The 25,442-nt window shown below is 42.3% G+C and overlaps 2 protein-coding genes across 2 annotated transcripts in view; both read left to right on the top strand.

Moving 5' to 3' along the window:
• The first annotated feature begins 308 nt into the window (after nucleotides 1–308).
• On the top strand, nucleotides 309–10,811 carry RAB39A (RAB39A, member RAS oncogene family). The gene is made up of 2 exons (XM_054654644.2): nucleotides 309–1,006; nucleotides 7,193–10,811. The coding sequence occupies exons 1-2, from the start codon at nucleotides 684–686 to the stop codon at nucleotides 7,617–7,619; spliced, it is 750 nt and encodes a 249-aa protein (XP_054510619.2). The 5' UTR covers nucleotides 309–683; the 3' UTR covers nucleotides 7,620–10,811.
• Nucleotides 10,812–16,868: 6,057 nt separating this feature from the next.
• Nucleotides 16,869–25,442, top strand: part of CUL5 (cullin 5) — a 31,780-nt gene continuing 23,206 nt past the window's right edge. The window contains exons 1-2 of the mRNA XM_054628534.2: nucleotides 16,869–17,240; nucleotides 24,639–24,748. Coding sequence (XP_054484509.1) covers nucleotides 17,217–17,240; nucleotides 24,639–24,748 — 134 coding nt within the window. The 5' untranslated portion in view covers nucleotides 16,869–17,216. The remainder of the gene's footprint in view (nucleotides 17,241–24,638; nucleotides 24,749–25,442) is intronic.

Raw genomic sequence — 25,442 nt, 5'->3', positions numbered from 1 at the left:
CAGACACCTTCCTTTCCAGGTCCGTGCCCCTTTTTCACCTGCCGATCTTGTTCCTCCACATCTTGCCCAGTATCTCCTTTCTGCTCCCAATTTCTTTGCAAAAGTCATGCTTTAACAGTCTCTCTCGCATGATATTCCATGCCGGCCTGTCTCCCTACCCCAGCATCCCCCTTTTCCCGGCCCAAGCCTGCACTTGTTGCCCGCGCGGGGAGTTGCACGCTGGGCACGGGCAGTAGCCCCAAGGTAGCCCCAAGCTCTCGGCGCTCGCTGCGGCGGAGGAGGGCCCGTCTGGCCGCGCACATGACGGCACGGTGGGAGGGCGGCCCCGGCGGGCGGCTCGGCCGCGCCACCGCCCAGCGGGCGGCAGAGGCGGCCCCAGCGCGCACGGGCCGCGGCGGCAGGGCCGGGGCAGCGGGAGCGGCGGGAGCAGCTGGGGCAGCGGGGGCGCGGAGCCGCGGCCGGAGCGGGGCAGCGCGGTGCTGAAGGGACAGCGCCCGCCCCGCCCCGCCCCGCCCCGCCCGGGCAGCCGGCGGGGACCACGGCGCGGAGCCCCGGGAGCGGGGCGGGGGTTCCCGGCTCCTGGCCCCCGCCCAGAGCGGCGAGCGCGGGGACTCCGTCCTGCCCCCGCGGGAGCGGCGCCCCGGGCCCCGCGCAGCCCCCGCCGCCGCCCGCCCGCCGCGCCGATGCCGGGCGTGGGGGCGATCGGGGCGCGGTGCACGCACCGGCCGCGCAGGAGCCCCAGGAAAAGCCCCAAGGCAGAGCCGGGCCAGACCGGGGCCGCCATGGACGCGGCGATCTGGATCTACCAGTTCCGGCTGATCGTCCTGGGCGACTCTACCGTGGGCAAGTCCTGCCTCTTGCACCGCTTCACCGAGGGCCGCTTCCCGGGGCCACTGCACTCTGACCCCACCGTGGGGGTGGACTTCTTCTCCCGGCTGGTAGAGATCGAGCCCGGCAAGAGGATCAAGCTACAGCTCTGGGACACGGCGGGGCAGGAGCGTTTCAGGTACAGGATCTGGGATCTTACCCACACCCTCTCCTGCCCTCTCCCCAAATCTGCCGGCCTCCGGGCACACCCTGCTGCCCTCCCGGCCCTGTACCCTCCTCATCCGACACATCCCCGGCCCCAAGGACTTTGCCTTGCCCCTCAGCAAAATTTTCCTGCACCCATTTGGTTGCTGTGCCCCAAGCAGTCCTCCATCTCATTGCCCACCAGTGGCCCAAGCCCTGTGGCCCACCATCCTTCTTGCCCCAGTACCCTCAAGTTCCTCCCCAGTAGTTTCCTTCCCCACCCTTTCCCTTCAGACACACCAGGGAACAGCTACCCTTCTCCTTCCAGCTGTCACTGTAGGGTAACAAGTGGCCTTGTCCTGTTTCTTCTTCCCTTCCTCATCTTTCTCCTGAAGTCCTGCACCTAACATTGCAATCCCTCCTCCACGTTTTTTTCTTTCATTGCTGCAAGAGGCCTCTGCCTAACTCTGCATTTCTTACTTTGTCATCACCTCCGAACTCATCCTCCCCTGCAGTATTTCACTCTGCCATTACCTCTCCCATGCAATCTGGAGACCAGGCCACCTCCCAGCTCTTCTGCCTTCCAGCTCAGCAGCACTGTCTGTACCAGTGCAGTGTGGAAGCCACTGGGCAGCCAGCTACAGTCCCTTATTTCAGTGTTTTGTCTGCCTTCTGCACCTGCTGTGCACTGATTGTTGCTAGAAGTCTTCACTAATACTGCTACCATTTATAATGTAGTTAAACTAGTTCAAATGCTGCACTGAGTATTAAACACTCTCCTTTCTCCCCTCTGTTACAAACAGTAGCAAAACTACCCTCTTTTCCTCCCCCAGAAAAGTCTCAGTCGTTTCCCAGTTAGCAAGTTGATACTGTCACTCACTCACTCTTGTGTCTCTGTTGTATCTGTAGTGCTTGCCACTTCAGGCAAGTTGTGCATGGATTTTAGTTTGGACTTGGGGTTCAACAGATATGAATTCATGGCACAGGCAAACGCATAGTCCATCTCTGTGTACCTGACCACACATCTGTTGTTACTGGAATGCTAGCAGGAGAATTAAAATGGGCCCCTTCACTGGCCAGAATCAATTCCTCTAAACTCCCTGTCTTCTCTTGCAACAGTTGTGCAGATGCCTATACCCAGCTGAAGAGGTGGGATTGCACTGTTTTACTGGGGGACAACAACTTTTTTTCTTTAGAATAACCATTAAAGTGAAACAACAAACAACTTTCCTGGGCTTGCATGAGTAAGATGTATTTTTGCAGGTAGGCTTCTGAAGGGTTAGCAAAGAAATTAAGTGTTAATGGAAAGCTCTTGGCATTTTTCACCCTCTGTGCATTCCAGACAGAATGTAGAATACTTGTAAATAATTGAAATTGCTGACAATTAACCAGGATGACCAATGACAAGATATTCGACTTAAAGAAATGGAAATACACAGGCTCTTGCATACATTTAAAATTAAATTATGGCAATCCTTTAACCCCAGAATGCTCAGGCAATATACACTGATGAGTCATGCTGTCAGCTGCTCTTAAATTTACCTCTGTGTTTTTTCTAATACTCAGAAGATACAACCTGAAAAAAGTAGTTTTAAATATTTGCATTTGTTTTTCTGCTAATTTATCTCTGTGTTTTTTCTAATACTCAGAAGATACAACCTGAAGAAAGTAGCTTTAAATATTTGCATTTGTTTTTCTGCTAAGAAACTGACAGTTTCTTGTCAGTTGGTGTACTAAATATAATAGTGTTTGTTGTACAGTCTGTTTTACATTTAGTCAAATAAATTATAAATATTTTACTACCTTGCACCACAGGTTACAATGTTGCATTCTGTTCTGCTAATGGAGAACATTACAGATCACAAACGAAGACGATCTTAGGGAGGAGCTAATTACTCCAAGTTATACTGGGGAACACCAAGTAGTTTGCAGTTCTGATTTCCAGTTCTGCTCTGGCTCACTTGGGATTTTAGAAGAGGTAAAACCTGTCTTGAAAGCTCTCTGGGGAGTTCCCTGCATGCAGGGAAAACTACTGGCTGTGTAATAACCCCCTTCTTTTGGTCCCAGGCATCAGGGACACTCCCAGGGGAAAAGGAAGATGTGACACACCTGCCATCACATTCTCTTGAAAGATGTCATGTACTTCCTTGGATGAGTTATTTGGGAAAAATTCTTACATGTCTCTAGCTCACTGATGAATCCACATTTGAACTGTATTTCATACATTGACGTAGAAATCATCTTTAAAATGCCCTGAAATAGCAGCTATTGAATGTATTTATTTTGACATCAATCAGGCATCACTAAGCAGACTTTCTCATTCTCTGAGGTGCCACATGGACAATAACAACATAGTCAGTAATGCTTTTAACATCTTACTAGAACAAGAACCTGCAGACTTGCTTAGTATAGACTCAGTTCTGTAATGCGGATTAACATAAATGAAGGGCACATCCACAGTTTCTTTCTATCTTCAGATCAGTCATTTAGAGCAATCTGCTATTTTGTTTGTGTTTTACATCATCTACTTTGCTATGGTTTTTGTTTGTTTGTATATTTTTCCCATATTTAAATCAAATAATATATTTAAATCGTGAAACCTCCAATGCCATAAAATGCTCATGGTGCTAAGACTGAGAGTTCATTTCAGTAGGGGCAAAATATTGTGGGGATGCTTCCATTAACCCACTTTTTAGTAGACCAGGATATTAGACACATTCTGTTTCTAGTACATCTTGAAAATAAAACACTATCCTATTCTTTTTCAGTAAGCAATATGTATTTTCAAAATTATTACATTACAATGTAGTCTTTAGTCATAGTATAAAAATAACTCTCCAAAATTAGATAAAGCTTTTAGGGAAAGTTAGGTTCATCTGGTAAAGATCAGTAAGATCATAATGAAAAAGAAACACTGACTTAAAGCCTCCCTAAAGCCATAGTCTGATGTGATTATACAAAGAATCATAGAACCATGGAATACTCTGAGTTGGAAGGGACTCAAAAGGACCATCAAGCCCAACTCCTGCCCCTGCAGAGGACCATCCTCAAGAGTCACACCATGTGCCAGAGAACATAGTCCTAGTGCTTCTTGAGCTCTGCCAGGCTGGTGCTGTGACCATTCCCTGGGGAGCCTGTTCCAGCGCCCAACCACCCTCTGGGTGAGGAACCTTTTCCTGACATCCAACCTGAACCTCCCCCGACACAGCTTCAGGCCATTCCCTCAGGTCTGTCACTGGTCACCACAGAGCAGACATCAGTGCCTGCCCCTCCCTTTCCCCTCACAAGTCATTGCTCAAGACTGCAATGACGTCTCCCCTCAGTCTCCTCCAAGCTGAACACATCCAGTGGCCTCAGCCACTCCTCATATGGTTTCCCCTCAAAGCCGTTCTCCATCCTTGTTGCCCTCCTAGGGACACTCTCCCATAGTTTAATGTCTTTTTTATATTGTGGCACCCAGAACTGCCCCCAGCACTGGAGGTGAGGCTGCCCCAGAGCAGAGCAGAGCAGGACAATCTCCTCCCTTGCCCATCTGGCCATGCTGTGCCTGATGCTCCCCAGGACAGGGTTGGCCCTCCTGGCTGCCAGGGCACTGCTGGCTCATGAAGTGTAAAAGCACTGGGACAGGTTGTATGGGGAAGTGGTGGCATCACCATCCCTGGAATTATTTAAATATGTGTAGGTGTGTCAGTCAAGGAAGTGGTAGAGTGCTGGACTGTGCAGTGCTGAATTAACAATCAGAGTCAATGATCTTAAAGATTTTTCCCAGCCTAAAAGATTCTGTGGTTCTATGATCCTTTTCTCAGATTTTAGAAAACCACATAACATGATATTGTGTGTATCGATGTTTCTTTAAAATTTTTGTGTTGCTTTTTTTCTTGCATTACTGTTTTCTAAAGCTTCTTTGTAATACAAATCTTTCTGTTGGTAATGAGAAAAGTAGTTCCAAATTATACATACCAGAAGTACAGAAAAAATGACTGTTGTCTCTCCAATATATTCACCCAGTTTTTGTGATGTACGGCACAAAGTATCCTGTAAAGTTACAGGATACTTTTTAGTCATCTCCATTAAAAGCAATACATACACATAATTCAATATAATGGCTTAGATCATCAGCTTCTGTAAATTAGCACATTTCTGCAGAAGGGACTTGCAAGACATGAGGGTACTCACTGCTGTGTATAAGCATCCATAACCACGCAGAGGGCTGGGTTTCAGTGCTCCAGTTTATAGATAAATGATAGAACAACTTTTTATATAGAAATACTTGGCAGGTGATGCATTGCATTTTCAATACTAACCTACTTTCTTTCCTGGCTAATGCATTTCTTTGTTTTCAAGTTTTGGGGTGGGGGAAGGGTTGTTTGAGTTTTTTATTTTGGTTTGGTTTTTTTTCTTTAATGATAGTAGGTTGTGTTAACTTTTACCTCTCCATATCAAATCCCATTTTTGTCATCCACATTTGCTCTTACTAGAACTACCTGAATTATTTTTCTGCCTTAATTTGTGTTTGCAGACACTCTAAAGGAAAAAAATGGTTAGGAAAACCAGAAACAGATCTTTATGGTACCTGTATTTAATATTTCACAAAATGTGACACCCCTAACTTATGTTCTTAAACAATTTTGTGCAACAGTGTGCCATTTTTTATATCCAGGCCTTGTGAATTAATCTGAGGTTGAGATCCTGTTGTCTTCACATTCAGAGAGACACTGCATGGAGTCTATTACTGGGAATATAGAAAAGATCTTTCTAAGCATTAGGAGAAACAGCCCCTCCTTCTTATCTAAATAAAACCATTTCAAATGCTGTTTGCTGTGGCTAAATGAATTTGGATATACCAAGAAATCTAAGTCTTCTTTATCTGTGCACTTACCTATCTGTAAAAGGACTATTGCTGCTAATCATGCCTCTGTGTTCAAATTGTCATCAAAAACTCTATGAAATGTGATGAACTGAGATTTGGAGGGAGCTACTGTTATAAAAAGTTGTACTATTGTGTACAGTTCATCCTGCTTCCTAAAGTTTTGAGGTTTTGGCATCAGCATGCTCTTCATAATCATGAGATAAAATGGAATTAATTCTTAGCTTAGGTTATGATTTCAAATAATGACTGTTTAGAGATTGTGCTTCTCATTTCATTTGGAGAATACTTATATATACACTAGTTATATATTTATGCCAGCAATAAGGGCTTGTGTACATTCCTTGGTAGGCTGTCACTTTCTTTAAAATGTCTCTTTTCAACTTCTCCATTCTCTCCTACTGTTCATGATTAGAGACTGAAAATAATTGTTTAGTTCCTGTATCTTTTACACTCTCTGTCTCTCTCTACATTCTAACTTCTTTTCCTTATTCTAGAGCACATTAAATTTTTTTTCAACCAGAAGAAGACTTTCCGACTTCCAAAATTCCTTCCAGTGAATATTCTGGAGCTTAGAAGGCTCAAAAGTAGAAAATAACTCTTGCCAGCCCTCATGCAAAAAAATAGTAAATTTATAAAATATAAAGGGCTTTTGAATCTCTGTGTGAGAGAGATGCTGGAGGTAGATGTGTCCCTTCCCTGTAATAAGTTTGTGTTTGCCTAGCTCACTCAAAACTTTTGGACAGTTTTGTTCAGGGAGTTTCCTTTCTCTGCCTGCTACCTGTTGACTTCTGCAAGCATGAAGAGTTATGATTAGCTATATAAACATTCTTTTAAAGAACGTTTCTTCAAGGAATGCAAAAGGATATGCTTGAACATCGACAAGTTTGGCCTTCAGGTTTCTTGACATATGTGTACATGTTTCAGTCTGAAATAATTGATTAGGACAAAGTGAAGTGCATGTTTATATGAAGCTGAAGGACTCAGACTTTACACCAAAAGTGTATATCTTTTCTTCTGTGAACATGTCCCACAGTTTGCTAATAAAGACCACTTAACAGAATAATTCAGCATTCAATATTTGCCCTAGAGGTGTTGGGTTCAAGAATGTTTAGAAACTGAATTTTGGATGTAGGAAATAAAATGGTAGTCTAGTAGATTAAATTTATAAATTTCAATCAGCTTTAAAAAGGAAAGTTATTTAATAAAACTTATAAAAGATAAAAACACATTGCCATATGGAAAAGTAATTGCTTTATGAATAAAATGAAAATGCAGTTTAATTTTCCATTTTCTTTATTTTCCCCTTTGCAGATCAATAACACGCTCTTATTATCGCAATTCTGTGGGTGGCCTACTAGTATTTGACATCACAAATCGACGATCTTTTGAGCATGTGAAGGACTGGCTGGAAGAAGCAAAAATGCACGTGCAGCCCTTTCAGATTGTGTTCCTGTTAGTAGGACACAAATGTGACTTAGTGTCACAGCGCGAGGTTACGAGAGAAGAAGCTGAAAAACTGTCATCTGACTGTGGTATGAAATATATAGAAACTTCAGCAAAAGATGCCACAAATGTCGAAGAGTCCTTTACAATTCTTACACGAGATATCTATGAACTTGTAAAAAATGGAGAAATCTCAATACAAGATGGATGGGAAGGTGTCAAGAGCGGCTTTGTTCCAAATGTTGTACATTCATCAGAAGAAGCTGTAAAGCCCAGGAGACAGTGCATCTGCTGAGTTTGTAGCATGCCAAAGAGCCCATGGGGTGTTTAGAAGATGATGCCAATCTAAATGACAGCAAAATAATTTTGAAACAATATTAGATCATGGCATAGCTGAATCATAGAATGGTAATTTGGTTTTGTATCCTTCTGTCAAGGTTATAATCCATAACACTTTAAGTGCTTTTTTTCTTTACAGAGTACAATAACTTTGTGTGGTCTTCAGGAAAATAAATTAAATATTGCTAAAGGGAAACCTAGTTCTATAGCAAGACACTGAGAAAGTGCAATAACCATCACGATAACATCTTCATTTGGGCTTTGTTTTCTGAATACTGTTTAAAATCAAGTCTTGTTAGATGAGGATCAGATGATTTCATTACTTTTCTTCATCCTGCCTTAGCTTTGGACAAGAAAATGTTATACCTTATACTTTTTTAATGTGATTCTTTACTCAAGGGCAAGGTTGCTAATGACCATTAAAGTTAGAATGCTGTAGAATTTGATAGTAAAGATAACTCTAAGGAAAGCAAACTGAAAGATTGCTCAAATAGCAAAACTTTTGATATGACAATGAGTACAAGCCTTACTACAGAAAAAGAATGTTTTAGAACAGATGATTTATTTGTATACAAAAATGGGGAATAGAAACAATGGAATTTATTATTAAATATTTTCTGAATTGCCAATGAAACTAAACATAACATGACATATGATCCAGCTGTTATTTGACTTGTATACAAAACAGCTTTCCCAACCACTGGAGTTACATTTCAGTGGCCAGATCCTCAGCTGGGTAATTATCATCGTCACATTGATGCCTACAGAATCATGTTAATTTACACAAACAAATTCCATATTAGCTTTAAAAAATAAACCCTCTTCTAACTAGAAGTAAAAAAAAGTTTAAAAGTGCTGCAACCCATGGGAACCCAGGCCTTAAATTTGAAAAGAGCAAGGACAGTTTTATTCTTAGCCAGCAAATGTTAAACTGTTGTTTAAAAATGGAAGGTTTTAAACTAAAACTGGTACAAACAGAGCATTTGGAGAAGAAAGAATTTCTAAAATGATGCTCGTCTACAGAGAGCAAAGTAAGAGAGCTCCTAAGAAAGAAACACATAATAGCTTTTAATAACAACAGTAGGAGAAATCTGTGATCATGTAGCATTTTACTGAGCTTGGAGTCATCTTTCTACTCCTCTGAATATAACACACACTAGCTTTATGCAAACTAGGTCTAGCACATAAATACCAAATAAATCTATTTCTATTGTATTGTAGTAAGTAGTATGAAAGATGACTTGATCTCCAGAGTTAATAAGCATCTACAATTTATTTGGCATAATCATAGCCAAACATCAAGCCAGTTATCTTCATATAAAAGTGTGTTATCGTGTACAATTCTCCTTTTTCAAGATCAGGCAGCAAGTCTATCTAATCTAATTTTCTTCTTCAACAAGCAGATGATTGGTTTTCTCTCAGGTTACTTTGACGTTCTTTTACAATCCTTTTTCAAATATTTTGTAGTATGGAGACAGGTTGTTTGGTTCCAGTTACTTTATACATTTAGGGCAACTAAAATCATTGACTTCAAAGGGGGCTAGAACTTAAAGTATTTCTAAAGCCTGAGTCTTACCTGCACTGAGGCACAGTTACACTATTATGGAAGGATACAGAGGCCTTAATATAAACAGGAATCAGCCTTAATTCATTAGCAAATAGGACAGATAATTCTAGTCTCAGCATGCCAGAGAGTAATTGCTGTGAACCTGATTCTCTGTTAAACTACATGTATTGACACCAAATCAACTTTGTAGGGTATTTTAAGCCCTCTTTACAAAGCAAACATGACTACAGATGCCAAAAGGTAGCGCAGAATCAGGCTGCAAGCATTTGATACTCATTTCTTTATAATATGAGGCTTATGTTGTGCATCTCAGAAGATATCTTTGTTGTTTAATTAATTAATTTAATTAAATAAATCAGTGACTAGGGAGTCAACAGATCCAAAGTCCACCACTGGTTCACTGTGTTTTTCTGAGCAAGGCATTTGTGGTTTTTGTGCCTCACCTTCTGTATCTCAAATATAGAGATGATTGTTCTTCCTTAAATTCACAAAAACTGCTGAGACCAAATCAGTCTATGTGATCTTTAGTCCTGGACTCTATCCTCTGTGTGCTACCTGGTTTTGAGTGTTTAGCATCATGGGATGTGGATACTGATTTCTTCTGACATACCCAAATAACGATAACAAAAAAATTAAATTAAAACAGCCTTATAAGTGCCAGGTATTGCTGTGAATCTACATTTCATTGCATATTTCATTATTTTTAGATTAAAGTCTTGTATCTTTAATTTTTCTTCCTGAATACTCTGGAGCCAATGAGCTTTTCATTCTGTATGAAAAAAATGGGTTTTACTGGGGGTAAAAGGACTGGGAGAAGAGGGGAGTGGAGGGGAGGTATGCACAGAGAAACAATCATCAGAACAGAGCCTTAATCTCTGTTGTCAATGTTGTAGCTGTGGTGTCACGTTTATTACACTGGGAATGGAGCTTTTAACCAGATTCAACTGTGTAAGGAACTGGTATTGGCCATGCAACTAGAAGAGAAGTTCACTACATTTTAAAGTACTGTACACATAGTTGTCTTATTTGTAATTCCTAAAAATGTAGATTAACGTGTACTTTCAAACACTGTCTTTATGATATATTAAACCACTACTGTATCTTCTCACTACACAGTGAGATAGTGATAAACAGATAATTTGTCAAAATGTGTTATTTTCTTTTCAGATGCTTTGCAAGATGATATGTAAGTAACAGCTTGAATAAGTTGTAGAATGGGTGATAGTTCAGTGCATGTATATTCTTTTTACCCCCAAGGAAGCATGAATATTGACAACAGAATTAAATTCCCAGAAATTACAGAAATTAGATAAATCTTACATGGTAGCCAAATTTAAAATATAGAAAATATTTAATAAGAAAACACAAACTTTGCAAATTAAGATTTGGTCAATCCCAGTTAGGAAATGAAAAATGTTGAAAAACCTTGACAAAGGTTTTATTTGGATTCATAGGCCTGGCAAATGAACGGATAAAAAGTATTGTTTTGGACTCCTAAAATGTTTAAACTTCCATTGCTTTTATTCTAAGCTTGATAAAGAAGAGTAAATATCTTCCTCATTAAAATATTTTACACATGAATTCTTAAGATATTTTGGCTTGCTCATAATTGTATCCATCCCATGTAAGAAGCAGAAACTAGCCTCATACCTTAGGAATCAACCAAGGAAAAGATTTAGATTTAGTTTTGTTCATTTATGCCTTCATTATGGAATAGACTCATCAATCTAACCAAAAACTGGCGACTGTCCTGTGCTCACAGAAAATGATGCAGGCCTGACTGAGCTCCCAGGCCTTCTGTGCTGCCCTATGCTGAGGTTCCCTCTGCTCACATGAACGGCTGCTGGTACCCACGCCGCCTGTCTGAAAGCGAGGGGGGAGATGATCACAGATATTTCAGTCTCAGCATTTCAACTCCCTGAGGGAGTGCATGCTTCATTGCCCTCTTTTTACATAATTAACATCCAGGAAGAGTGCTTTTTCCCTCACTGAAGACCCCAGCACAATGGGAGCTCCTCCAAGTCTCCACCTTTGCTTTTTACACAGAGCTGGCACAGCAATTTCAGCAGCCTTTATTCAGTCCTGAAGAAAAAGAAGAAAGGCCAAGGGTTTATCCTCTACATGAGCATGGAACCTTACCACAAACATGGTGGACAGTTTAAGAAATCATTAAATATCAAAAAATAACTGTCAATTGCAAAAATTTGCATTGCTCATTTCTCAGGGTCTAGAGACTATCGTTCGATTAAGTGAATGAAATGAAAATTCTAAAAGAGGAATCACCCATCGCCCACAGAGGCTATTGGGAGTAGCAGGCTCTTTATGAAGGGTAGGTAAATCTTCATTTAAACTCAAACTGAGGAATTCAAAATCCCAATCCTGAGCTGCTAGAGTGGATCACTGTCTTTGCAAGTATTTAATTCATTTACTTCTCAGAGAAAGTAATGTTTTAAGCCAGGCCTGAGTGATGCAGGGATGGATGCACAGTGTGTAACCAGCAGAGAGATGACTGCTCCCTGGGAGCCAGCTGACAGCAGCCCCCAGCAGCCTCATAGGCTACAAGGGCAGCTCAGACTGAGATTAACTGATCCCAGGCTGCCAAAGGCCCCTCTTGCAGCTGAAGAGCTTCTACAGAAAGCCAACAGTAGAAGTAGCAAACCCAAAAGCTGTGCATTGTAAATAAAAGCAACGTCTAGGTAAAAAACTGGCATTTCAGCTATAGTTCAATTACTGCCATTCCTCATTTGAAGCTATGGCTTCAAATCTGTGCAATCTATGCAAACTGGGCTTTCCTGCTCCATGAAAATTGTGGAAGGACAAACTGAACCCCCTGTAGCAATAAAGTCAGTCACCGGGGAGAGGGCTGCACAAGATAAAGGTGGAAGGAGGACAGATAATTTCTTCCATCCCTGCACAGCCCTGAGGGAGAATTTTGACTGACCACTGCCAGAGCCCTTAAGACCCTGCAGAAATATCCATCACTGTGGTGGGACTTGTGGGATGAAAGAAAGCACCAAGGACCTGGAGTCTGCACAGAGGTGCAGGCTCCTGGCTCCCTAACCCCAGCACTCCCTAAGGATCAGGTTACCTGTGGGGCACAGCTGCAGGAATGGTTGGGTATAACTCTGTGCTGGCACCATGTCTACATTGCATAGTGTCTACATTGCATAAAGGCAAATGTCTACATTGCAGGCTTTTTCCCCTTTCACCTTCTCCCCCATGTGGTTTCTTTACAGGAAGGGACTGACAGAAGGCATATCTGGCACCAAGGTCTGACAGTGAGCAGGGCAATAGGTGGAAATTTTAGTGGTCGTTGCTAAGTATTAAGGTACTAAAACCGAGGGGAGGAATTGTGGAAAATATTCCAGTCATAATCTTAGTAATAAAAACCTTCCAGGGCTGGCACTGCTCTGCAGCACTTTCGAGAATTGTCCATTTTGGTTAAGTTTTCAATGCCAAGGAAATAGTTCAGCTATTTAGTAATAATTTATATTTGTTCATAATTTAAAAATAATTACTGCATATTATTCAGGAAGAAAAGTCTTCTATGTGAAGATCATTTTAGTAATTTTGCTGACATACAACTTATGTTGTATATTTTAAAAGAACAAGCTATGCCAGGACATAACTTTAAAACACATAAGTCTCAAATCCCATCAATCAGTCAAATCCCATCAAAACAGTTCATTTTATTGGGATTCTTCTCTGCCCAATTCTCTGTGGAAAAGAGTCTGATTCTCAGAAAAGCTTTTAAAACAAAAGAGAGGCAAAGCTTACTGAGCACTGAAAAAGAGATTCATATGTGAACAAGTGTCAGAAAAGTAGAACATGTTTTTTCTTGTGGTATCCTCTTTCACACTACCATGCTTCACAGCCCAACTCTAGCTCCCCGAGTACATAGTGAACAGAACAGTAAATTTCTAGCTGTCCAAAAACCACTGGGAGATCAAATGTAATTCCCCACAGCAGTTCTCTGCAACTCTGTGCTTGTGTGAGGAACAATGGCCACATTCTGCCTAACGCATGCCACGTGTTTCTCTGTGTCCCAGGAGGAATTTGGCCCCAACAAAAACCCTCCTGCAGGTTCTGCCTGCGAACAGTCACTCTGCACCACCCCTCACCATTCTCAGTGACACTCAGGATAAAAAGCGTAAGGTTTTCCAGCAAGGAAACTATGAAGGAATAGCACTGTGGTCTAAAAAACACATGAGAGAAAAACAAACATCAGTGAGAAAGGTTATTTAAGCTAAAGGACAATGTTGGCATGAGAACAAAGGGGACATACTGAGATGCACAGGATAGGTGGTTCTGGTGACGCTAAGATAGCAAGGCCTTGGGCTGCTTTAAGTGAAAGCAGCAGTAATCTTTACTGCCACATGCAGGCAATTTCTGCAGAATGCCATTGCTATTAACAGAAAAGGTGATGTGAAGCCCAGATAGTAAACACCAGAAGTGTTCGCTTACTTGTTGAAATGGAAACATAGAAGTTTGGTCACTGACAGTGCTGCTTTTTTCAGCTACAGGTAGATGTCTGAGTGTTCTTGCCCTTTTAAAAGGATTGTCTTTGGTGACTCACAGCACATTTTGTGCATGAGGTCGTGACAGTCCACAGCAGCGATAAACAAGAATTTCCAACTGAAAGAAATCTATAAGTTTTAGCATCCCTACTGAATATAACTAGTTTGATGGCAGAAGAGTTTAAAAGGACTAATCAAGCACCACATGTTTTTTCCCTTCATGGACTAAGATTAGAACCATGTTTATGTTATTGGTTCATCTTAGTGGTTTCAGGTCATTAAAACATATATTTCTCTCTGATGCAACTCATTCAAAGCTTGGAATCAGTTTACTCCAAGATATCTAAAATATTATGATGATAATAATTTCACTGATCATCCAAATCTTCATGAGCTGCTCCTTGCAAATCACTTTGAAGTAGTGCACATGTCTGGGATTGCCATTCCCCCTGCCTTTTACAATCCATGGAAAGGATTAAAACTGTAGGCCAATGTAGAAGCAATCAATAATTAATATCTTCATTACCAGCAGAATTTAATAATCCATTTGTAATAGAATTAAAATAAATAAAACAATATTGTGTAACTCTGAGCACTGTAGAAACACCCTGAAGCGGTACTAAAATACCACAAAACCTTAAGACTCACAGATGTCTTTACTTCCCAGAAAATTCATGCACAGATCTTCAGGGAAAAAAACCCCAGCAATTACAGTCATTGTGTAAACCATGCAAAATGAGACGCACACTATTTTTAATATCAGTAAAAAGTACCAGCATTTCCTTGTCTCTCTGCTTCTCAGATGTTCAAGTTCTCTTTATTCCTTGGCTAGCCTATTCATAACTGTTGCACAAGAGCATACTGAGGCAGGATGCAGGAACTCTCATACTCAGCACAGTCATTGCTGACCCATCCAGGCCAGCAGCATAAGGGTTACATAATGTCTACCAGGTGCCCCAGGGGACTTAGAAAAGACCAGACCATGAAAAGTACTCTGGTGCTCCTGCATCCTGTGTACTCCCACACTTTTGTGGCAACATTTGTTAAGATTGGAGGAAAAGTGCAAATACAGAGAAATCCACCATTTTCAAACATAGCATTTTAAAACACTGCCCAACTTAATTTAGCTTCAATGTTGATTAAGCAAAATTTGCAGTTACAGCATTCTAATGATTTGTGCTGTTGTCTAAGCTTTGCATCAAAGGGACCTGAGATGAAGCTCTCTACAGCAGTTCATCTTCTGGCTCTATGTATCAAAAGCAGTTTATAAACACCACCGAATTGTGGCATTAATAGCAAACGTATATTAAAAAGGAAACAGTTAAAAATTAAAAGAACAAAAAATATAAAAAAATTGGAAATGCTCACATTTTTAAAGGGTATGGGCAAAAGAGAATTAATCAGTTCACAGAATAGTGGCTCATAGAAATGGTTGTCTCCATGTCACATTCTGTAGAATATTTACCTGTATCTCAGCTTCTCTGGTACTTACACACCTGTAACATAATACAGAGACTGGGCAGTGGAGAGGCTGACACACAAATGCACAATGTACACATTTTACTGCCCCTGCTGGAGACCTCCTAACTTCAGCACTGTTGCAGAATATATGTGCAATAGAAAGTGCAGAATACAATGAGATCTACATTGCATAATTATATATTATATGCAAAACTGTATAACTGAGTTCATTATATGTGCAATAAATACCATATACTGAAATATTGATAGTATAGAACATATGATAACAAAGCAAAGAAAAAAATCATAAATTGGAGCATTTGGAAGCTGAAAACTTTATCAAAATAGGACATTATTCAACACCTCATTTCCACTTCTCAATTAAAAGAAGGCCTTAATATGACTATCATAATTTATTCATTTACTAAGGCTGCAGGCCACATTTGGTCAGCATTATCAAAACTTCCACAACAGTATAGACATTTCTTAAATATTTTTTTACAGCTTTTCTTACACTTCAGGGTCCCTATCCTCTGCAATATGAATTTATCTTCAAATCCTGTGCCGCAGGAAAGGCGAAAGGAGGGCTGCCATCCCTGGTGGCCAGTGGTGTGGCTGTCCATGCTAATGACTCAGGGCAGGCCAGGCTGAACAGGAAGCATCAGCTCTCAGGGCTCCAAGCCTGTACAGAAACCTTGGTGACATTTCTTTCAAGGTAAATTTTTAGGCAAAGGCTAAATATTTTAAGAGAAAAGTGAGATTCTGTTTTATATAAATATATAAAGAAACCCTGAAATTTTCCAAATCCTTCTCAAAAGGTGCCTAAATGCAAACTTTTCCTACTGAATATTCCCTTGTGTTGGACTTGGATGAACCTTGTGTATCCCTTCCAACTCTGAAGATGCTGTGATCACAGAATCACAGAATGAGTCAGATTGGAAAGGACCACAGGGGGTCATCTGGTCCAACCTCACTGCTCAAGCAGGGCCATCCTACAGCAGAGGATTGTGTCCAGACAGCTCTTGAATTCTCCAGTGAGGAGACTCCACAAGTCCTCTGGGCAATCTGTTCCAGTGCTAGATCACCCTCACAGCAGAGAAGTTCTTCCTTTTGTTCAGGTGGAACTTCTGTGCCCATTGCCTCGTGTCCCGATTGCTGGGCACCACTGAGAAGAGCCTGGTCCATCCTACTGACACCCTGCCTTCAGACGCTTACACACTTACAGATTCTGTAAATAGAACTCTTGTGACAACTGGCACGAAGCGTGATGGCTTAGCCGGAGATTGGGTGTAGGGCAGCGGCTTGGCTTCGCAGCACACGGCTTAGTGCGGGTGGCCGTGCGGGGCTGTGCCCGCGGCGCTCTCCGATCCCTCCGGCCGGGCGTGCGGGGGGCGGTGCCGCAGCACCCGCGGGGACAGCACGGCGGCACGGGCCGGGGTTAGCTAGTTAGTTAGTTAGATAGCTAGTTAGTTAGATAGCTAGTTAGTTAGTTAGAAGTCAAGTTATTTCTGCGCTTACAAACCACAGCGCCCCGGCACTCCGCGCCGAGCCCCGTCCCGCGGGGCCGTGAGGGCAGTGGCGCCGGGGCCGGGCGGCGCGGGCGGGGGGCCGGCAGGGGGCGCTGCAGGCGGGGCCCGCAGCCGCGCTGGGCGGCGGGGCCGCTCCCGGCGCCGCATCATGTGGGCCCGGCCCCTTCCATGGAGCCGCGGCCGCCGAGCGCCGCCCGGGCGGACGCCGCCATGAGGCTCTGAGAGGCGGCTGCGTGCGGAGCACCCGGCCGGTCCCAGCGCTGCCGAGCTCCCCGAGCCTCGCCGCGGGACAGGGAAGCCTAACGCTGAGGCCGCCGCCGCCGCCGCTGCTGCTGCTGCTGCCGCCGCCGCCGCCGCGGGTCCGGCCGGGCGGGCGAGCGGCCCGGGGCCATGTAAAGCGGCAGCGGCCGGTGGGAGCCGAACCGAGCTCGGGCAGAGAAGCCGCCGCTGCCGGCCGGGGAGGCCCCGCAGTGGGGATCATGGCGACGTCTAATCTCTTAAAGGTGAGAGCGGAGCCCGGCCGGGTCCTGCGGGAGGAGGGGGGAGGCGGCAGGGCCGGGCGGCCCTGCGGGTGGCCGGACCGGACAGGGCGGCAGGGACGGGGGCAGGGCCAGGGTCGGGCCGCGGGTGCCGCTGGCCGGAGTTGCTGCTCCCGGGGCCCCCCCGCAGGTGAGCGGCCTTGGGCTGCCGGCCTCGGCCCGGCCCGGCCCGGCCCCGCCGGCGGCTGCTGCTGCCTGCTGCCAGCACCGCGCTCCCTGCCCCCGGCTCTCCCTTCCCAAACACGCCCCGTTGGGAAACAGCGTTGCGTCGTGCGGATAGACAGGGCTCGGTGTCTTCTCTTTGTTTATTTAAGAAAATCCGGGTGTACGGAAAATGAGTTTTAAGTTAAACAAAGAGTTGGAAAATGTCTTCGCTGAGGGCAGGTGCCGTTATTGGGGTGGCTGCCGTGTTCCAGTTTTTTTGTTAACTGCAGTTTTCCTGCAAAGGAAAACTCCCGGAGGCCTTTCGCTTACGTTAAGCAGCTTTGCTTTTGTAGTCATATGTTTTCAAGCACTTTCCCGACGTTTGATGGCAGATGTCAGTCACCCCAAGCTGCCGCAGGTTGGAACGGAAGATTTCAGTGGGACAGTCCAGGGTTTGAGCTCAGGACTGCCTGTCCTGATCTTTGTGGTATGTATGAGTAGAAGACTCTGTGTGGCCTCTGAGGCCATGCTAGCACAGGGAAGATGGGCCTACTTGAAACCACTGTTATGAATGCCTCCAGTAAGTGCTTCTAAAACACCAGTTAACTACAGTGCTAAGATAGGCCTAGGGCAGGCTGTCTTCTTAACGTGAGGAATTGACAATTGAAGATATATATATAAACATGTGTTCAGCACTACGTATTTTAGTTCATTGTGGTCCTGAAGAAGTGTTGCTTGCGTTTTATTAACCTGACCTAATTTGGATGTATAGATCTAGCCTGAATCTGCTGGTTTTATTTATTACTCTGAGACAGTAAGTGTGAAGAAATGAGAAGTAATTTATCCCCTTGTTTCTTCCTCATATTCAGAAAAATCTCTATATTAAAAAAATATGTTTAAAAAAATCTTCCTTGAAATTGAAATGAATTTTAATTAATTCCTGTATATTTTTTATGCCTGTAAGTGGTTCTTAGATATTTAGGCAGATAATACTTCAAAATACTTAAAAATCTAAAATTGAGGAACCCAAGAACACAGGTGAAAAAAATAATATCTCAGAAGAAGAAGTGTCCTTTTTGTGGAAATAGATGTATTCAGAGCAGGGCTCAGAGAGTTTTATCCACTTGGTAATGTTTTAGACCATCTCTTTTCTGTACATTTGAGGATTTCTCAGAAGTCCAGGACGTGCTCTGATGATACACGTGGTGGGATAGCCCACAGCAGATAGGAGAAACAGAGGCCTGTAAGATTTGTCAGCATTCTGCTTCAGCTATTTTGAAAGAGCAGTAAGTAGTAAAAACAGAGGCCTTGACTTGGCGAGATGGCTCTTGCCAAACTGAAGTCTTTGTGTTAACTAGTCATGTTTTTGCCATTGGCCTTTGAGTCGTCAGTATTTTATATTGACAATAAAATATATATGCACAGTGTGTTTTAGGAAAAATGCTGCAGAGATATATCTTCTAAAATAGGCTTTTCTGGTCACTCAAAGTGTTATTAAGCATATAGCTTACTAATTAGTGAGTTTTCCGATGATAATAAAGTATGATTCCCACTTTACAGAAGGAAAAATTATACAGTGATTTGACTTTGTTTATAATGGCAAGATAAACCAGTGTGAGAACTGGAACTAGGTAAGGTCCTTTGCTCCCCAGTTCCTCTCATCAGAGTGCTCTCCGAGGAGCAAACTGTTGATTCCAGGTCAGTGTTGCCTGGCAGTGCCTTGTGCCATCTGAGTCTGTCCAGCTTACTTCTGCTTTCATCTTTAAGGGGGAAAAAAAAGCAATGTCTGGGCACAGTATAAATCCCAGGATAAGAAAGGAGAGGTGTTAACATCTGTAAGTTTTTTCCATGTCTTTTCCAAATAAGCCTGCATAATCAAATCTGTGTTGGGTATAGACAGGCCTTAGTTTTGCCAGCATGAGCAGGACCTGAGTATTTTCTTTTGTTTTCCCCCATCCTGGTCCAGCTTTCCGCATAGATGAAACAATGAAGTGACATATTCCTTTCTGATTCTATTAACAGATCTAGCTGAATCCAAATCTGACTGGCTGTCACAATTTTAGAGGGCATCATTTAAACTCCACTAGTGCTTAATTTTCCTAATTGTAAATTCTTTTTTAGTGAGAAGCATATTCTTGGAGAGCCTTCTTTAAATGCAAAATTAGAATGACCAGTCATGTTGAATCCTGGTGAGACAGAACAAACTGTAATGTGATGGAAATGCTGCAGTACTTAGTAAGAGCCCTTACAGGCTCAGCTGGTGCCTGCCCTACCTGTAGCAGAGCTGCTCTCCCTCGTTGAGGCAGTGGCTTTCTGGTAGGTGACCAAGCCACTTCCAGCAGAGTCCCCTAGAGTTTTTTGTCTCAACGCATGTGTGACACTTCTAAAAAGGGGTACTTCCTTTCAGGGGCCCTGTAGGACTTGTAACTTGTTCTCTTTGCAGTGATGATACAGTCTAAACCAATTCACCCATGTGGCATGAAGACACTTGAGTTTTTCTGCAGTTTGTGGAGCAGAAAGCACATCAGCTTATTGTAGCACAAAGAAAACCTGTAGCTGTATCCATGCTGGCAGATCTTGACACTACTGTAGGGCCTTACTGGAGCTGCCAGCAAATGCAGTAGTCTATCCTTGCAAGAAGAACTCCAGCATGAGCCTGATATTAGGAAAGAAGCAGCAGAGGAAGCAACAGTTTTTCCCTGGGCTTAAATGAAATGAGGATCACTATTTATCTTTGCATCAGTTTCAACTGTTTGTCACTGACAGCTAGAAACACATTTGAAGATTTTTAATTTTTTGACTTGAAGTACAGGCTTCCAGTCTGTATTTAGTCTGTTCCTTCCTGGCTGTTTCCATTTAGGATATCTTTAAGAAGCTAGGGAGTGTTGCATGCTAGTTAGTTGCATACAAAAGCTTTTCCTGTGGCTACTTTTCTGCTTTGAGCAGAAACTTGATACAAGCATTACGCTGATTTTTACAGCTACTTGTAGCAGAGATTAATCAGACAGTGCTTGTTTCCATCTAGGACATCATATTTCCTACTTCATCCCTCTGTGAGCTGGCTTTGGTATAAATACTGTCTAAAAACAATGAAGTTATAAAGGTGAAGATGTTACTCAGATGTAGATCAGATGTACAGTAAGACCTAGAGAACACTTCTTTTCTACAATACTGTGCAGAGCATCTGGCAGAGACCAGGGCTGAATTTCTGTGTGGCCTGAAATAAAGAGGTTACACAGCATAGAGAGTTCCACAGAGACATTTTGAGGTTCAAAGGGAGAGTAGGTTGATGAAGGTCTTGGTGTATTGCCTTGCCTTGTTATATCTGTAATGTTTAAGTACTTATGTGTAGAATTGAAGAACAGGGAAAAGTGTAATGTGTAAAGCAGTATGTATTTCAAGTAAAGTTTAGTGTTAAAATGCAACTTTAAATCTTTATGAACAAATCTAATGAAATTAATTTTAAAACAAAATATTTCATAAGTGGAGTTGTCTTTCTAAGCATTGAAATTTAACAAGAAGAATGGCTACTTAGCCAGGGTGTGACTATCAATTGTAGTCTATGTTTTCAGAGAAGATTTGTTAAGTGGAGTAATTTTATTTCATCAAAGGTATACCTTACTGTTCTGTTTACCTTTCCTTTGGAACTGGGGTTGGAAACAAAGTAGGAAAGAAAAATTGCTCAGGAAGTACTGCTCAGAAATTGCATGTGTGACTTTGGTAACAACTAAGAATTGCCACTGTTGGACCTCCTCTTCTACTATAAAATCTGTTTTCTGTCGCGCACTAACAGGCACTAACAGATGGAATTAATGAATGGGAATAATACACAGTAGGTGGTATTTAATGCACCCTTTCTTCCTGTAATTACTGTGTAAAATTGTAATGTCATGGAATCCTAAATCTACCTAAATGACGTTTCTGTAATCTTTTTTGATTTCAGTAAAGCTTTCCATACTGTCTCTCAGAGCATCGTTCTTGAAAAATGGTCCAGCCCACAGCTGGATAAACACATCACGTGATGGGTGAGCAACTGGTTCATTATAGGGAGTTGGGTGATGTCAGACTGGAGACCTGTCATAAGTAGGGTTCCATGGGGCTCCATCTTAGGCTCTGTGCTCTTCAACATCTTTATAAATGACTTAGACACAGGACTGGAAGGGACAGTAAGGAAGTTCGCAGATGAGGCAAAACCGGGAAGAGCTGCTGACTCCTTTGAAGGCAGGGAGGCCATGCAGAGTGACCTGGACAAATGAGAGGGCTGGGCAATCACCAACCAGATGAAGTTCAAAAAGTGAAAGTTCTGGATTCTGCACCTGGGATGGGGCAACCCTGGATGTACGGGCAGACTGGGGAATGAGATGCTGGAGAGCAGTGCCACACAAAGGGACCTGGGGCTCCTGGTCTGTGGCAGGCTGATCCAGCAGTGAACCAGCAGTGCCCTGGCAGCCAGGAGGGCCAACCCTGTCCTGGAGGCATCAGGCACAGCATGGCCAGATGGGCAAGGGAGGGGATTGTCCTGCTCTGGGGCAGCCTCACCTCCAGTGCTGGGGGCAGTTCTGGGTGCCACAATATAAAAAAGACATTAAGCTATGGGAGAGTGTCCAAAGGAGGGCAACAAGGTGGAGAAAGGCTTTGAGGGGAAACCATATGAGGAGTGGCTGAGGCCACTGGATGTGTTCAGCTTGGAGGAGACTGAGGGGAGACATCATTGCAGTCTTGAGCAATGACTTGTGAGGGGAAAGGGAGGGGCAGGCACTGATGTCTGCTCTGTGGTGACCAGTGACAGACCTGAGGGAATGGCCTGAAGCTGTGTCAGAGGAGGTTCAGGTTGGATGTCAGGAAAAGGTTCTTCACCCAGAGGGTGGTTGGGTGCTGGAACAGGCTCCCCAGGGAATGGTCACAGCACCAGCCTGGCAGAGCTCAAGAAGCACTAGGACTATGTTCTCTGGCACATGGTGTGACTCTTGAGGATGGTCCTCTGCAGGGGCAGGAGTTGAGCTTAATGGTCCTTGTGGGTCCCTTCCAGCTCAGCTTATCCTATATTTCTGTGAATTGTTTATTGAACTTAAAGAATAGTTGAGTAGGATTTTTCATCCATCAATTTTATTTCATCTTCTGCTTAATTAAAGAATAAAGACAGAAATGTGGAAAAAAATTTACTCCTATGTATAGGAAGCAAAGTTCTACACTTCTCTAATGGGATTTCAGGATAAGCTTTAGTTGAGGAGCTCTTTGTAAATAGGCAGGTGTTGGTTACAAGTGGACACTGGGTTTTTTTACAACTGAAGTTGTATTTTATTTGTGCTTCTTAGGATTAAGTAGGTAATCGCAGTCTAAATCATATGAACGGTTGTGTTTGCAGTCCTCCTCCTCTCCATGTTTTACAGTGAAACTAATCTTATTCACACAGATAGAGCATTCAGGTTTTATCTTCAGCTGGTTTTGGTGAAGGGCAGAATTGCACTTCTCAATAATTGCAGAACAGATTTTTTTATCTGTTCCAAAAAACTTAAGAGGTCTTCTCTGATGTTTCATTCAAAAGAAAAACTTGTAAGGAAGTTGCTTTTACTTTTTTTATAATGCCTTTTCTGGAACTTCTAACTGTTCAGTATGTTCAATATTGTTCCAAGAGGGACTTGGAACAGAAGTATCTGCAAGTAGAAGCTAACAAATTTCAGAGGACTAGCAAAGATTAGACCAATGCATCAAACACTAGGAAATAATAGTAAAGCTGGTTCTGTATAGGAGAAGCATTTAGTTGATGATTTTCAAAGATGATGCATTCAAATTTTCTTTTTTTGCACTGGGAAAGAATAGGTAAAACTGTCTCTGAATAGGCAAACAATTTTTTTTTTTTATGTTGAAAGATTTATACACTTTATCAACAGGGGCTGATTCCATGAAAGCTGTGTTGGTACCACAATGCTGTGAGACCTTCAGATGCTGTGGCTGTAAAAATAGTTATTGTGGTGCCTGTTGCATCTTTATAGCTTGAAGATGAGGTATCTTTGCAAACTTGAGAACACCAGCAGATATGGTTGCCAAACTGTGCTTATTCTGAATACTAAATAACAGATTTAATTGTAAATTTCCATGTAGAAATTAATCAAAAGGAGGTGATTGAGGGAACATTGTGTGCTGCTTGTGCTTGTTTATCTGAAGAGATGTTAGTTGCAGAACAGTGCACTTATCAGAATTTAAAGCAGTTAGACTGTATTAGTTGCTCTATTTGAAGTGAATTGTGTCGAATGTAGTATTTCTAGCCAAGACAATGATCTGTTCAGAAGTAAACAGTGCACTGGAACGTAGCCCTGCAGTTAACTGAAGCAGTAGTCTTTCTGCCACAGAACTCTCAATCAGTGTATTCTTTTAATTGCAGATTTCTCTTTTTAGAATGTGGAGCTTTAAGCAAAGAGAATCACAACAAATGTGGTAGAGCTGCTGTTTTTCTCTCAAAGTTGTTGTGTTGTTTGGATTTTCTAAATAATGAAAGTTAGCCTGGATACTGTGGTGAGATTTTTTAGAATAATCAGAATTATATGGGAGCACTTCTTTTTTTCCCCTTTCCTCTTATTTTGTATCATAAGTTTGGAAAGTCCACCTGGCATTAGATTTTTCATCATGGAGTAAATAATTTTTATCTGCGGTAGTCTTGGTCTTGTGGCCAGTTAACCACAGGAAGGGAGTCTGCGATGCAGCAGCTCCTGCGTTACTCTGCTTCCTTCCTCCCTCTTTGCTGCTGATGCCAATTGCACAGTGAGAGAAAAAAGGTACCTGGTAGCATCCACAATACCATTCCTGACTCCTGGCTGCCATTCTGGTCAGGGTAATTTATTGAAGACAGGTTTGCAACTGCTGCCTGACTTCCATTGCTGGTATCTTGGTTGGAACAGTGAAGCTGCTCCAAATACCATCTGTGTTGTCTGTGTATAACTGCACTAACAGCTGAAGAACGCTTGCTAGAACTTTGCTTGTAGCTAATGCAGTGATTAAATGAAGAAATTGGCAGTGTCTTTGAACCAAATAATAGCTCTGTCACTCCTTAAAATAGTACTTATTGTGAAAAGTGTTGTTCAGCTGTGGTAGTGTAGTTTAAATGCTGGCTTATGAGGAACACCTGAGAAAATATTTTTATGTTAACTGTATAAACTGCAATCCTAAAAGACAAAGTAAGATACTGGTTTATTAACATTACTTTTTTGTTGTTTCTTTTAGAATAAAGGTTCACTTCAGTTTGAAGACAAATGGGATTTCATGCGCCCGATCGTTCTGAAACTTCTTCGTCAGGAGTCTGTCACGAAACAGCAATGGTTCGATCTGTTTTCGTAAGTAATTGTTTTGTATCTTGCATCCTTCTGCATGATAGGAATACAGTTACTGAGCTACTCCTGATACACACAGAAGTTATGTGACACAGATTGTTTGGAAACACAGAACAAAAATACTAGTTTAAGTTTTATTAAGGGGTAAGTGTGCCAACATCACTCTAAGTGTGTAGAAGGTGAGCTTTGCTGGGATTCAGGTCTTTGCAAATAGGGTGGAGAAAGAACAGCAGAGCTTTTGACTTCAGTAAACAAGTTTTATACCTGCCCACAAACTTCTTGTTAGAATTAGAAAGAAAATGTTTACTGCTGTGTCAGTAAATTAATTTAAAGGCAGTTTGCAGAATGTTACATTATTCTGATTTGAATGGCTTTCTTCTAAAATAACTGAAGTAACAGGGTGGTGCAGTTTAACTTGAATTAACAGATTAATTTGAATACTTTTTTATGCTAAGAATGAAGTATAAGAATTTTCAGACAATGTTGGTACTAATGTGCTTTCTATAAACCCTGCCATTTTCTTCCTTCCAAAAAGCAAGAAGATGCTTTTCCAGAAGCTTAGGTGATTTTTTTTTTGTGTGATTTTTGAAAACATGATATGGAAGTAAGTTGCAAAAGAAAGACCAAAAGTATATCTAAAATAATCTTTGTCTCAATGGAGTTATTTGCCCTCTAATGTAGTCGTAATTCAAATCTG

The sequence above is a fragment of the Agelaius phoeniceus genome, chromosome 2 (genome assembly GCF_051311805.1).
Source record: "Agelaius phoeniceus isolate bAgePho1 chromosome 2, bAgePho1.hap1, whole genome shotgun sequence".
Classification (NCBI taxonomy): Eukaryota; Metazoa; Chordata; class Aves; order Passeriformes; family Icteridae; genus Agelaius; species Agelaius phoeniceus.
This window is presented reverse-complemented; position numbering and strand designations above follow the sequence as displayed.